Raw genomic sequence first — 13,778 nt, forward strand, 5'->3', positions numbered from 1 at the left:
TCCTTTCTAATTGTCACTTTTATGTTTTGCCGCCGTCATTAGACATATTTTTTCTTGTTGCTTTAGGCCTACAAAATAAAAAAAAAAACCGGGTTGCAAAACGTTCAACACCAACAACTAAAATCAATTTGGTCAGTGATAAAAAAAAAAAACTTACAAACATACATATATGTATGTATGTATATATACATATACATATATTTTATGGTTCAGTATGCTCTACTCTACTCTCTTAGGTACATACATAAGTAAAGATCGTAAAAACAGAAGAAAAAAATACAAAAAAAAACTCGGCAAGAGGGTAAAAATTATTTTATTTTCGATTTCGATGCCCCGAAAAAAAAGAAAAAAAAACGGCAAATATCAAAAGCCCAAAAAGAATTTTTAATGATCTGTCATTAATTGAATTTCGTATAGAAATGGTAGCCTGCTGATGCTGTTGATGACGTTGGTTAAGGGCAGACCCAGAGTCAGAAAAAAGGAAGGCAGTAGCTAAATGATTTCTCTGGTGAATTTTTAGATTTACAATTAGATAAAAAAAATGTCTGGCAATGAATGGCAAATGTGGGATGAAGAGGGGGAGAGCTGATGAGCACTTTATTGACGATTTTATGTCTTTAATCCCAACGTATCGTATCACCCAACCAGGGTCATCATCATCATCATCATCATCATCATCATCATGATCATTAACGACGTTTCGTTTCCAGGAAAAACGATGCCGCAAAAGATCATAAAACAACAAAAATTCATAAAAAAAAAAAAAAACAATAACGAAATTAACAACGATAAATACATATATGTATGTATATAAATCGAGTGATGAGCGAATTATGAGAGCATTAAATGAATGTGCATTCAAATTGCAATTACACTAAATTAGCATTAGCATAAAGTAAAAATTAAGCCGAAACATTTCGTAACAACAAAAAAAAGCAAAAACAAAAGACTTAGGCAACGAACTTGCTAAGACGGATAAAGAGATATATGTACATGTAGAGAGCGAGCAGTGCATAAGAGATAAAGAGAGAGAGAAGGGCAGAACAAGAGTAGGTAGGGAGGGAGAAGGTAGTAGAGACCAGAAGTCAATTTTATTTCGGCTGTCGATTAAGCCCCCTTTTTAATACGGTTATTAACAAGTAGCTGTCGGCTGTCTTGCAACTTGACTCTGCCGACGCTTTCTGCCTCTGCCAACGTCGTCAACCGCGTCAGCGCTGCTGCATGGATGATATTCTTTGAAATTGCATTGCCCTGCAGTTTATTATTAGTTTTGTTATTATTTTGCGTATTCTAAACAAAAATGCTGCCGCCGCCGCCGCCGCCACCGCCGCTGCCGCTGACACACAGATAACAGAGAGCCAAAAAGCAGGCAAGAGAGAGCGAGAGAGGGAGAGAGCAACACGCAGTCAGTTAGATAGTAAAGAGAGTGAAAGAAAGAAAGAGAGAGGATAGCGGCCACGTGAGAGAGCAGCAGCAGCTACGGCAACAGCAAGCGCAGTCAACGTCGACTGCTCTGCCAGAGGCCAAGTCTTCGACTTTTGAGTTTCGTTCGCAAGGTAAATTTCATTCCATGGCGAGCATTCCATGTGTGCGGACGTATCACAGGACTCCCCACCCCAAAAAACAAAAAAAAAACATACAACTCTTCTCTCACTCATTTACAATCAACAAATACACACACTCAACCAACCAAACAAGCAAAATAAAAACGTAAGCGTGTAACTTGAGAGATATCGTATATGTAAATATATATATATATGTATTTCAAATATAAATCGGTAGTCGTGTACGATTCGGTCATATCACAAAATATCAACAACAACAAGTGCCTCACAACAACAACAAACATAAACATCAATAATTTAAACAAAACAAAATTAAAAAATAAATGTCCAAACGATGCTTGAAAAACGAAATAATCTTAAACAAATAACCCACAGAATCCATAATAATTATAATCATAATATCATAATGTTGAACAATATGAAATTGTGCTAAAGTAAAGATAAGCAACACCAACCATCAACAACAACAACAACAAAAATCGAATCTTTAAATCCAAACAAATTAAGCAAGTGGTTTTTGTTTAGTTTCGGTTTGATTTTTTTGTTTTTTTTTTTTTTTGTTGTTCCCTGGAGAAAGAGAAGCAAAAAAAAAAAAAGTTCAACCATTGCAATTGCATGAGAAACACCAAAAGAAAGAAAGAAAAAACCAGGCATTATAATGGCAGCTGAACAAATGAGAAATATGCCAGAAATATGCGAAAAAGAGGCAACAAATAAATGGATTAAATACACAAATAAAATAAAGCAGGTGAGTGTGAGAAACGGCAGCATATACAGACATACATATATACACAAACACACACACAGACACAGAGAGAGATGAGCATGCATATATATTTTGGGAAAATATCGGCAGAATATCAAAAGCTAACTCAAAATACAGTAGCACGTCAATTAAAATTAATAGCTTCCGACTTAAGAGACCTCTCTCAATCTCGAGAAACGAAAATGAAAACCCTACAGCTTTATTTACGGCATTAGCATAAATATATGTATGAATGTAGATGTGTGTGTGTGTGGTTGCCTTTTAAAATCAATTTGAAAATCCTTTGCAAGGGCATATAACAAAAATTTTGGAGTTTCTGAAAAAATTTGCCTGCATAAGAGCAAAAAATAAGGTTTTGTGGCAAAGGGGAAGAAGAAAGAGGTATAGCATGAGAGGTAGAGGTCGAGCAACAACAACAAAAAACGCCGACAACAACAACAGAAAACAAAAGTCGAGCATGGAATGAGACTTTAAGTGTAGCTAACCAAAAACCCTCATCAACAACAACAACAACAACAACAAAATGCAGACCGCTTTCATGCTCGCCCCACTTCGCTTGAAATCATCTACGTTTGCCCCTTTTTTTATTTCAGTCCCGTTTAAAGGTCCAGTCCAGTCCAGTAGTCCGTCCACTCGAACTCGTACACTCTCTCATAGTACGTAGTAGCTACTGTTTTCAAAGTTAAGATCAATGAGTGCGACGAGACTTAAGTCTTGGCTTGGCCACAACAACTTGGCTACAGCCAAGCCAAGCCAGGCAAGATCAGGCCTGGTCTGGCCTGGCCTGGCGTGGTTGGCCTGGGTCCGGTCCTCTCAGTCTGCTTTGCAACATGCCGCAAACACACACACACAGAGCTATGGGCGGCAAAGTACAAAGCCAAAAACGGCACGGGTTTAGCGCGCTCGGAGTAAAAAGCGATCATCATCGGGTAGCAGACGTGCGCATATCCAACACCAACACTAATACATATATGTACATATATATATATATTTGAGTTGTATGTGTGTATGTATAGAGATCTGGTCGGTCGGTCGGTCGGTCTAATAACGCGGTTGTTGTTGTTGTTGCGGCTTCGGCTGCTGCTGCTGCTGCTGCTACACGTTTTGGGCTTTGCTTTTGTTGTTGCCGCTCTGCTTGATGCGATGCTTGCGGCTTCATTTGAGGCTGTTGCCGCTGTTTGCTGCTTCCGAATTACCTGCCAGCCCAGTAGCCATAATACCCCTTACCCATATTGCCTACAGATCCAGGCATTGCGTTAACATTCACGTTCACGTTTCCCTGCCATAAAAAGTATTAAATTGCTGCAAACAGGTGTATTTTTATGCCTAGCAGGCAACAGCAGCAGCAGCAGCAGCAACATCACCAAGCATCAGCAAAACACTGTTCAGGTTTTTGGCATTGCAATTACATATATTGCACACTTATAGCAAATGTTCTAAGCTCCTTTTGCAGAGGCCGAGCAAATTGAGGTCACTCTTTGGCAGCAATCATCAATCTTTTTCCCATCTTTCAAATTTTAATACTAAAATAATTGTGAACTCAGCCTCAGACGATACATGAGAATAAAGTTATCTGCTTCATATTAGAAATAACATTTATTTGTGAATTTTATAATAAAAGTAAAAAAATTAACTAATTTTTTGACTTTATACCTAAAATTATTCTCAGAATTCACAGAAGGTTATTATAAATTAGTTAAGAGTATAAATAATTTAGATACCTCATCATCATCATTTCAAGTTATTGATAGACCTCAAAAATTTCACAACTTGAGCAAAAATTTGCTAACTTTTAGGTGGCGAAAAATGAAAAATGAAAAAATACACAAATCATGCAAAGAAGAACTTAAATAATTCAAATAATTGGGTTAAGGCTTGAGAGAAAATATAATCCAGCCTAATTTACTATAGTTTCATTTTATGGCCAAAACGAATAGACCAAAAAAAACCATTGGAAAGCTACCACTAGTCATGATTTTGCACCCATTCTACATTAGTCCACAACTTTTGAGATGGAAGTACAACAGTAATTACATTTTATAGATTTACATATATTTATGAATTTGATGAAAGACAAATCTCTTCATTTAATTATAATTACCAACTAGTTCTAGCGTTCAAAGTAAGATATGACTTTTATGCTACAATTTTTAAGGCCAATAACTATCCCTAAAATAAATGTTATACCTATAAATAATTGAAATGTTAATCAGTTGTTGCAATCCAAAGCTCCTACACCACCTTTAATGTTGCACAGGTCTATGTGCAAGCTTTGCCAATCATTGTTCGCTTCATTTAGTTGTAATTCTCAACTAGTTTTAGCGTTAAATATACCAAATAACCCCACCGGCATTTATAATACTTTAGCAAAGCAAGTTGATGTTTGAATATAAAGACATTTTGCTAACCTCTACGTGCTTAATCTTCTTATACAATTGACCCCAAAACCTCGGTTTACATGGTAGTTTTCATAAATGTTTAAAAGTTTATAAGCCTAAACCAAACATCGATTACGCCTAACTGAATGGAAAAAATATAGAATAAAAAAGTTGAATGCACTTTCATAAACAAATTAATCAATGTATTATATTAATTAATTATATTGGGGTCAGCCAAAAAATAAACAAATTAATCACTTAGATAATGCCTATCAGTTTGAGCAAGACATCAAAATTTCCCAGAATTAAATTAACATAGAAACAATTAAAAATATATATTGATATTAGTTGCTTATTTTTCAAAAAGCAAAATATCTCTTTTATTATTGATATACTCAAGACAGTTATAATGTGAAGAAAGTTCCTTTTTTCCTACCCTTATTCATATAAATTCATTTTGGTGTGTTATTATTTTTGAACTTCCTTTTCAATTCTATTGTTGCTGTTATTGTTATTATTATGTATTTTCTTTACTATATGAAAACACAAAAAAAAAAAACAAAAAACAAAACCGGCAAACAACAGAGAAAGACGTCGACGCGAACGTACGCAAATCAAACAAAACAAAAACAAAGCACTACAAAAACAAAAAAAAAACAAAAAAAAACGACAACGGAAGTTTGTTTATGCCTTGGCGCAATGTTTATTTAAGCGTATTGCGATAAGCCGAGCCGCAGCCGCAGCCGCGATCTTGACAACAACAGAAGAGAGAGACCAACATTTTCTCCCGCCACAACAAGTTAAAAAAGAGAGAAGCAAGAACAAAAAAAAGCAGCAAAGAAAACAAATAAAACTCTTTTCATTTGGCAAGGTCATTATTGATTACAGATTATTGCAATGCAAGATATCAGTTTGCAGTGGGCTAGATTTTTTCTCGAAATATATATATTCATATTCCATTTATGGTAAATACAACTTAACTTAATTAATTGCATTTCAATTTGCCGCCACAATCACAAATTCAAATCAATTCTCGTCGCAATGGGGCGTATACTTAATTTTTTAATAGCACTGTGAAAAAAAAGGATTGTAAATGAATTTAGAAAGTCGACTATATTTTACCCAGTACCAGGTTGGAAATTATTATATATGTGACACTAAATTGAATTTTTGTTCATTTATGTATTTGTATTTATTCAAATAATTTCAGTGATCAAGTGTCTAAATCAATATGTAGTTTTACTAATTTTGAGTTTTGAAGTGCATTTAATGCTACTAAATCAATTACTAATTTAAAATTTGTACAAGAATTTAGATTTCTATGCTTTTTAATACCCAATTATCTATCTAACTATCTAACTTTTACCGTATATTAATGGAAAATATAACAGTCGATTATATTAATCGAAATCGATTCATTTTCATTTGTAGATCAGGAAACAAAAGTTCTTTACCATAAATCAGTGTTGTTAAACGTCGTCAAGCCATAAGATCCCAAAAAAGAGTCATACAAACATCGCAAATTTTTATTGAGAATGCTAACACTTTGTGGCATCCAATTTTTCTTAAGTTTTTGAGACTTACAAGTTCTAAGGTTTTTTTATTTACAATATTGAAGATTTTAGAAACAATTTGCTAAACATTTGAAAAAAATTGAAACTTTTCGTAGCAAAACCGGCAAAAGCTGTGATAATCACATTCAATAAGCAACAAATTAAAAATTTCTTTATTAACTTATTTGGGACTTGAGAAAATCAGAAAACAAAAAACTCTGCTAACCCTGTAATTATGATTGAAAATATCTCTAAATCCAGCAGTTGGGCGACTGCTTCGAGAGGATTCATATCGATAATTTTTTTTTGATAATCAAAAATTGATTCATTTAATGTACGACTAAAAAGAAGACTCTTCTTATATATTTTTCGTATCCAAATTAATTAAATCAAAGTCGAAACTGATTGGAAAAAGGTCCAAGAAGTGTCGCGGCTAGGTTACACAACTTCCTCCGAACAAAGAGTCATTTATGATCACTTTAATCAGTTAGAGGAACTCAAAAAAAGACTCACAAATGATTACAAATGTTGACTGTTTACTTTGAATGTTTTCTCTTGCCAATGGCCTAATATACCCATTTATTCATTTTATTGGCGGTGAGGGGAGGGCGGTGGTGTGTTTATGGTGGGGGAGGAGGAGAAGCAGGAGGGAGGTAAATCGCTTAGCTTAGCTTAGCGCCATCGCCTTGCTTTTAAGTTTCATATGTGTGTTTGTGTGTGTGTGTGTGTGTGTGTATTCGCAGCAATTAATAAAAACTGACAATATAATCGTCGCGACAAGTAGTTGGGCTGCCATCCATCCATTCAGCCAGCCCCCAGACATAGAGAGAGAAAGAGCATGCGAGCAAGCGAGCGAGCGAGAGAGACTCAAGGGGGCGCCTTTGTCGGCATTCTCGGCCCGCAAGAAATCGTTATTTTTTTTTTATTTTCGTTTTTTCAGTAGGACGGTACATAGACATTGAGTTGTGTGTGGAGAAGTGGGTTGAGGTGTGTAGAAAGAGAAAGAGAGAGAGCGTGGGTACGCGTAGAGGTAGATGTGAAGAGAGAAAGAGAGAGACAAGCCAAAAGCAAAATATTAATAAGCACTGCCCGCAATTAATAGCGCAACTTAAGACGCTATATAGGGTAATTAAGCGGCGCTTGTGAACATTTTTCCTTTGGATAATGCCGACGGGTCGCAGTCGCAGTCGCGTCGACTGGACGTCTCTGCTGCGACTGTGGCTGCAGCAACTCTCGGCGAGACGAAACGTTAACAGCGCTGCTGGTTTTTCTTGCTCTCTTTTTTTTTGTGTTTTATTCAGTTATTTGTTGTTGTTGTTGTTGTTGGTTGGCAATGGTAAACAACAACAAGTGCAATGTACTCTCCATACATCTATCTCACTCACTCGTATGTTTACTCAAGCGTAAATCCGCGCACGCACGTGAATTTTTAGTGACCCCAAAGAAAAGCAAGAAGAAGAAGAACAACAACAACAACAACAGAGAAAATAGACTGTCAAAGTAAATGAAATAGTAAATAATGAATAAGAAAGAAAGCAATAACAAGTGACATAACCGTCGGCAAACATCAAACGGGGCAATTTTCTTCAATCAAAGAGCAGAAAAACGAAAAGAAAAAAACAGCATTGCTAGAGCTAGGATTAAATTGATTAACATGGAGTGAGAGAGTTGTGTGTGTGTGTGAGTGTGTATACATAGGTAACTCTTCATGTTCCACCTGATTACTTTGAATTGTAATCATCTAGAAAGCATCAAATGACTGAAATAGAGTTCTATTGCTTTTCGATAACAGATTAAACGATCATTTTCTGTGTATTCTATCTATATAACACGGACGTAGCTATGGGGGAAAGCTCAGCCAGGTGGCCCCCCTAGATCGTAGACTTCTACACTTCTTTTAAAGAATTCATTCAAAATAAGATGAACTTTTGTTACGATCAAGCTCTATTTTGCCTATGTTTTGAAGAATTCAATCTATTCAAAAACATTAAGTCAAAAAATTCCTCTACCTATCTTTTTATGCAAAAAATACATAATTGTAATTTATTAGGCAAGGATTTTGATATATAAATCTCAAAGCTTCAAGAAGCTAGTAGAAAAAAAGATCAAAAACCTTGCAATTTATCTTTCTTGAAAAGCTTTAGACAAATTGCACTCGGTTCGTTTCTCTTATGAGTTTCAAAAATGTTTCAAAAAGTAGTTGTATATAAAGTTCTATATAATAACATCACTAATGGAAGAATCCAAATTGAACTCTTCTCCTTCGTTTTTCACATTTTGAAGAATGGAGTATTTGGCATAGATCGATATGTTTGATAACAGTATTGGCCAACTTAATTTATGCTGAGGATATGAACTATTGCTCTCTGGATATTATCTGAACTCGCAATCATTTTATTACCCAGATCTGCCACTGGATTTCTGTTGTCTTGCAACATTCTTGCTGCAACAATGTAAACTCATTTATGGGTCACATTGAATTCAAATTGCTGCGTTTATGGGTCGTTTTGGCCCTAAGCCAACATAAAAAATAAACCTAGCTTGGAAGAAAAAAATGTAAAAAAAAACCGGCCTAATATTTAACTTATGGGCATTCTCTCTTAACCATTTTGCTACTGTTATTTACCAAAATAAAAAACATGAAAAAAAATGTGAACCAGTTTTGTTGTTGTTGTTGATCGTGGTAGGCCTCTATTCAGTAAAACAACACAATTTTCGCTGTCTATGTAATTTGCATTTCTGTTATTTCTTTTTCTTGTTGTTATTGTTTTTTTTTTTGTGTTTTTGTTGTTGTTGTTGTCGTTGTTGTTTTTGGTCTGCAAATTGTCGTAGCCAGCGGGCACAAGTCGGTGCGGCAAAACATCAAAAGCCTATATAAACATTGATTGAAGATTTCTTTACGATTTCTGAATGGTTGGTTATTTATGCAGAGGCAGCAGGCAGCAACAGCGACAGAGCCAATGGGAGGGAGAGAGAGAAACAGTGAGAGGGGGGAGATAGAGTGACAGAGATGGCGACAGAACTGACAGACTGACTGACACACTGAGACACTAAAATCGTTGCCCATGGGTTGTTGTTGTTGTTGTCGTCGTTGTTGTATCATTTACAAATTGCTGGAAAATGGCTTAAAAATCAGAAAAAAAACAAAAAAAATTTTGCCATATAGCTCAATTGATTGATGTACACAAACACACACACACACAGCATAAATCTCTAGTTGTGTGTGTTTAACCTTAAGTTCAAAGCCAAGAACAGACGATGATAATGATGACGTCGCTGCCCGCTGCCTGCTGCCTGCTGCGTGCTGCCGCTGCTGCTGCTGATTACTACACGTCAGCGGCCATGACAATGTGAAATTGAAATTTTGTTTGACTGGGCGTATGATTAACAACAATTTCTTGCCATGTTTGACTAAATACTTTGCCAACAACAACAGCAGCAATAACAACAAGAATAATAAGAAGAAGAAGCGTACCATAGACACAAGAAAAAGACGAAGTGGAAGAGGAAGAGGAAGAAGAATAAGTTAACAAAAAAAAAAAACAAAAACAAAAAAAGAAAAAAACCGAAACGAAACGAAATGACGACGAAACGAAAGGCGGCAAAAATTTCTTTGATCTTATCGTAAAGCTTCTTGCTCGCATTTTGATCAAAAGCAAGTTTTTCCGCCAAAATACAAAAACAAAAACAGCAGTTAGCAGAGAGACACAAACAGCAAGACAGCAGGAGAGAGAGAGAGAGAGAGAGAACCGACCACAAGAGAATAAATAAGTTAGCTCAAGTGGGAGAGGAGAGCAAAAGATTAAACAGAGCTTGAGAGCCAGCGAGAGAGAGAGAGGGAGAGCTGAAATTTTAGTTGTGTTATCAACTGAATTAACTTGTTTGTTTTTCGCACTTGCAGACGCAGACGCTAATGACGACGTCAACGTCAACGTCAACAACGACGACGCAGCGGCAGCACCTGTTAACGGGAATATTGCTGTTACTTATGCTGCCGCATGCCAATGCTGTCCCTGCCGCTGCCGCTGCCGCTGCTAGCAGTGCTGCTTCTACTTCGTCAGCTTCTTCAATTTCATCTTCGGCTGTCGTCGCCGGTAGCCGCCGCCCCATCGATGATCCCTTTGCCAGCGTTGCTAGCCTTAGTCTTGAAACGGAATCGGAACAAACGGAAACGAATTCGCTGCTGCTGCAGCATCAGCGTGTTCCATCCATGGAGACCAGCATGAACATGATACAAAGGAATTACATGATCATGCATCCGGTGGGCCAAAACGATGATCACAGTCGATCACTGAAACGCGCGCCATTAACCAATTCGAGCATTGTATGCAACGATGGCACTCATGCTGGCTATTATCTACGCAAGCACCCCAATTCAAAGAAATGGATCGTATTCCTAGAGGGCGGCTGGCATTGTTATGATGTGCGTTCGTGTCGGGCACGTTGGATGCGTTTGCGTCATCTGATGACCTCCTCCCAATGGCCCGAGACCCGGGATGGTAAGCCTCTGCACACTAAATCCTCTCCACATAGCATTCTCTAACGCCATCTTTTCTTACTTGCAGTTGGTGGCATTTTATCACCTCATCCGGAGGAGAATCCCTATTGGCATAATGCCAATCATGTATTAATACCCTATTGTAGTAGTGATTCATGGTCAGGCACTCGCACCGAACCGGATAAACGTGACCGGGAGAATAGTTGGCGTTTCATGGGTGCCTTGATATTGCGACAAGTTATTGCCGATTTGATACCCGTTGGCTTGGGTCGTGTGCCTGGGGGAGAACTATTGCTGGTTGGCTCATCGGCTGGCGGATTGGGTGTTATGCTCAATTTAGATCGTATACGTGATTTTTTGGTCAATGAACGCAAACTTCAAGTCACTGTGCGTGGTGTTAGTGATTCGGGTTGGTTTTTGGATCGCGAACCCTATACACCGGCAGCGGTGGCCTCCAGTGAGGCTGTGCGTCAGGGCTGGAAACTCTGGCAAGGTCTGTTACCCGAAGATTGCACCAAGGCACATCCCACAGAGCCATGGCGTTGTTATTTTGGCTATCGTCTATATCCCACGCTAAAGAGTAAGTTCAATTTTTGTTGTTTTTTGTGTTTGAAAAGACTAAATTGTTTCTGCTCTCCTTGCAGCTCCCTTGTTTGTCTTTCAATGGCTCTTCGATGAGGCACAAATGCGTGCCGATAATGTTGGTGCTCCAGTGACGCCCCAGCAATGGAATTACATTCATGATATGGGCGGAGCATTACGTTCCTCATTGGATAATGTGACAGCTGTCTTTGCTCCCAGTTGCATTGGTCATGCTGTTCTATCGAAACGCGATTGGGTCAATATTAAAATCGATGACATCTCATTGCCATCGGCTTTACGTTGCTGGGAGCATTCTACACGTCGCAAGCGTCACGATAAACTAAAGCGTTCTACCGAGGCAACCACAAGCCTGCAGCAGCAACAGCAACAGCATCGGGTGCAACATCGAGAACAGAAGCTACACAACATGCAACATGCAAATAACCAAAGACATCAGCGACATCGTCAACGTGCCGAGAAGCACAATAATGTGGCGAGTTCCTCCTCATCGTCTTCATTGTCATTATCGTCGGTGGCAGCCGCCCCAGATTCAGCGGTAGTGGCGCCCCAAGAGTCTAAGCCACGCAAACACAATCATTTGACCAAGGAGGAGCGTGAGGAGAGAAAACGCTTGCGTCAGGAGCAACGTCAGAGGCGGCGCCGTAAGCAGCGACAGCAGAGACGACGCCAACATCAGAAGCATGAAAATGAAGCTCAATCGGGAGGAGGAGGAGCAGGAAGTGGAGGCCATAAGGCTAAATTGAGTCTTAGCAAAGAGCAGCGCAAACAACGGCGACGTCAACAACAGCAAAAGCAAGGAAATGGTCATCCAGAGACCACTGAAAACGGACAAAAGCGACGTCTATCTAATAATGCCTCCTCCTCCGCATCTGCCTCCTCCACAAGTACCTTATCAAGCTCCTCTGGCTCCATGGGTATTGCCTCATCGTCGTCATCATCATCATCCTCCTCAACATCCACATCCAAATCTAGTGATCTCTCATCGCCAAATGGCAGATCAAAGAAACGTCAACGTGTGCCTAGAGTCCCAGAGAAATGTGCTTTACGTTTGCTAGAGCGTTGCAGTTGGCCGCAATGCAATCATTCCTGTCCCACATTAACCAATCCACTGACAGGTGAAGAGATGCGTTTCCTTGAGCTGCTCACCTCCTTCGGTTTGGATATTGAGGCAGTGGCAGCGGCGCTTGGCGTCGATATGCATACCCTCAACAATATGGAACGTACCGAGCTGGTCAATCTATTGACTCAGCAGGTGAGCTGAACTGTATATAGTTGGCCTCGTCTGTGTATGTATATATATATATATATCTATCTGTATAGATTATAAGTAAGAACAGAGTCAATTTGTATATAAAAAAAAACCCCCATCAATTCTTACCCCTTAAAATGGAGCTTAAAACTCGAAAAAAAAACTAAAAAAAGAAAAAAAAATCCTCCAACTAAACAAAACAGAAAAAAACACAAACCAAGAAAAGACATGCAACTAGTACCCCAGTAATTAAGCAGAATGTATTTATAACTTAATTTTTTACGCCGTATATGTATTTAGTTTAAGGCAATGAATCGTAATGAACCCCAAAAAAATACCAAACTTTGGATCATAGGCGGTTGTGGGATTATATAGAGTGTCTTTGAACTCTGTACCTATATATACATATATTTATTCGCATTCAAAATCAAATTACCAGCGGAAAGAAAACAAAAAAAAAAAAAAAAACTAAACACAAATGCAACCAACAAGACTGTTTTACGTTCATTTTTTTTTAACTCTATTTTTTTTTTCTTAATTTAATTAGTTCTTACAATTGATGGTATACTTAATGTGTATGTGTAATTTATTTAGTTAGTCCTTTACGTTATTTGTACTACTACTACTACAAAGAAACAACAAAAAACAAAATAGTAATTCAAGTCTAGACTGTTCACAGCGCAAAACATTTATTGTGTCGTTTTTGTTTGTTTTTTTTTTCTTTTTATTTTATTTTACCTTTTTTATATATTAGAAATTTTTATTTAATTTTTTTTTTTTTTTTTTTGAGAGAGAAAATATTTTATCACTTATTTTTTGTTTTTGTGACCTACCTCAGATCCGTAAGACAAGCAAGAAAAATCAAGTAAATTGTTTAATCAGCTGCCTTTAAAGTTTAAACATTATCATATCATTGCGTACCTGTGCAAACAAAAAGGAAATCAAATATTTACAACCGCATTCCGTTCAAAAAATACAAAACTTAACAAACAAACAAAAAAAAGAAAAGAAAGAAACGCTGCATCTAAATCTACAACTAATACTACTTAAATTGTGTAAACTAAGTGACAGAGACATAGTAAGAGAGAAAGATGGGAGGAGAGAGCATATGAACAACTCGAATAATTTAGTTGAAATAGAACAAGAGGAAAATGAAAAATAATGTT

The 13,778-nt window shown here is 37.5% G+C and overlaps 1 protein-coding gene across 1 annotated transcript; it reads left to right on the forward strand.

The window, feature by feature from the left end:
- The first annotated feature begins 2,141 nt into the window (after positions 1–2,141).
- Positions 2,142–12,787, forward strand: LOC6646526 (palmitoleoyl-protein carboxylesterase NOTUM). The gene is made up of 4 exons (XM_047011927.1): positions 2,142–2,313; positions 10,164–10,761; positions 10,828–11,340; positions 11,405–12,787. Exons 1-4 carry the CDS (start codon positions 2,224–2,226, stop codon positions 12,622–12,624), a joined length of 2,421 nt encoding a protein of 806 aa, XP_046867883.1. The 5' UTR covers positions 2,142–2,223; the 3' UTR covers positions 12,625–12,787.
- Positions 12,788–13,778: the final 991 nt, after the last annotated feature.

Source organism: Drosophila willistoni (genome assembly GCF_018902025.1).
Source record: "Drosophila willistoni isolate 14030-0811.24 chromosome XR unlocalized genomic scaffold, UCI_dwil_1.1 Seg143, whole genome shotgun sequence".
Taxonomy (NCBI): Eukaryota; Metazoa; Arthropoda; class Insecta; order Diptera; family Drosophilidae; genus Drosophila; species Drosophila willistoni.

Coding starts and splice junctions, on each gene's coding strand:
- LOC6646526 (XM_047011927.1), top strand. CDS start 2,224: ATGGCAGCTGAACAAATGAGAAATATGCCAGAAATATGCGAAAAAGAG. Junction 2,314..10,163: donor ACACAAATAAAATAAAGCAG/GTGAGTGTGAGA, acceptor TCGCACTTGCAG/ACGCAGACGCTAATGACGAC. Junction 11,341..11,404: donor TCTATATCCCACGCTAAAGA/GTAAGTTCAATT, acceptor CTCTCCTTGCAG/CTCCCTTGTTTGTCTTTCAA.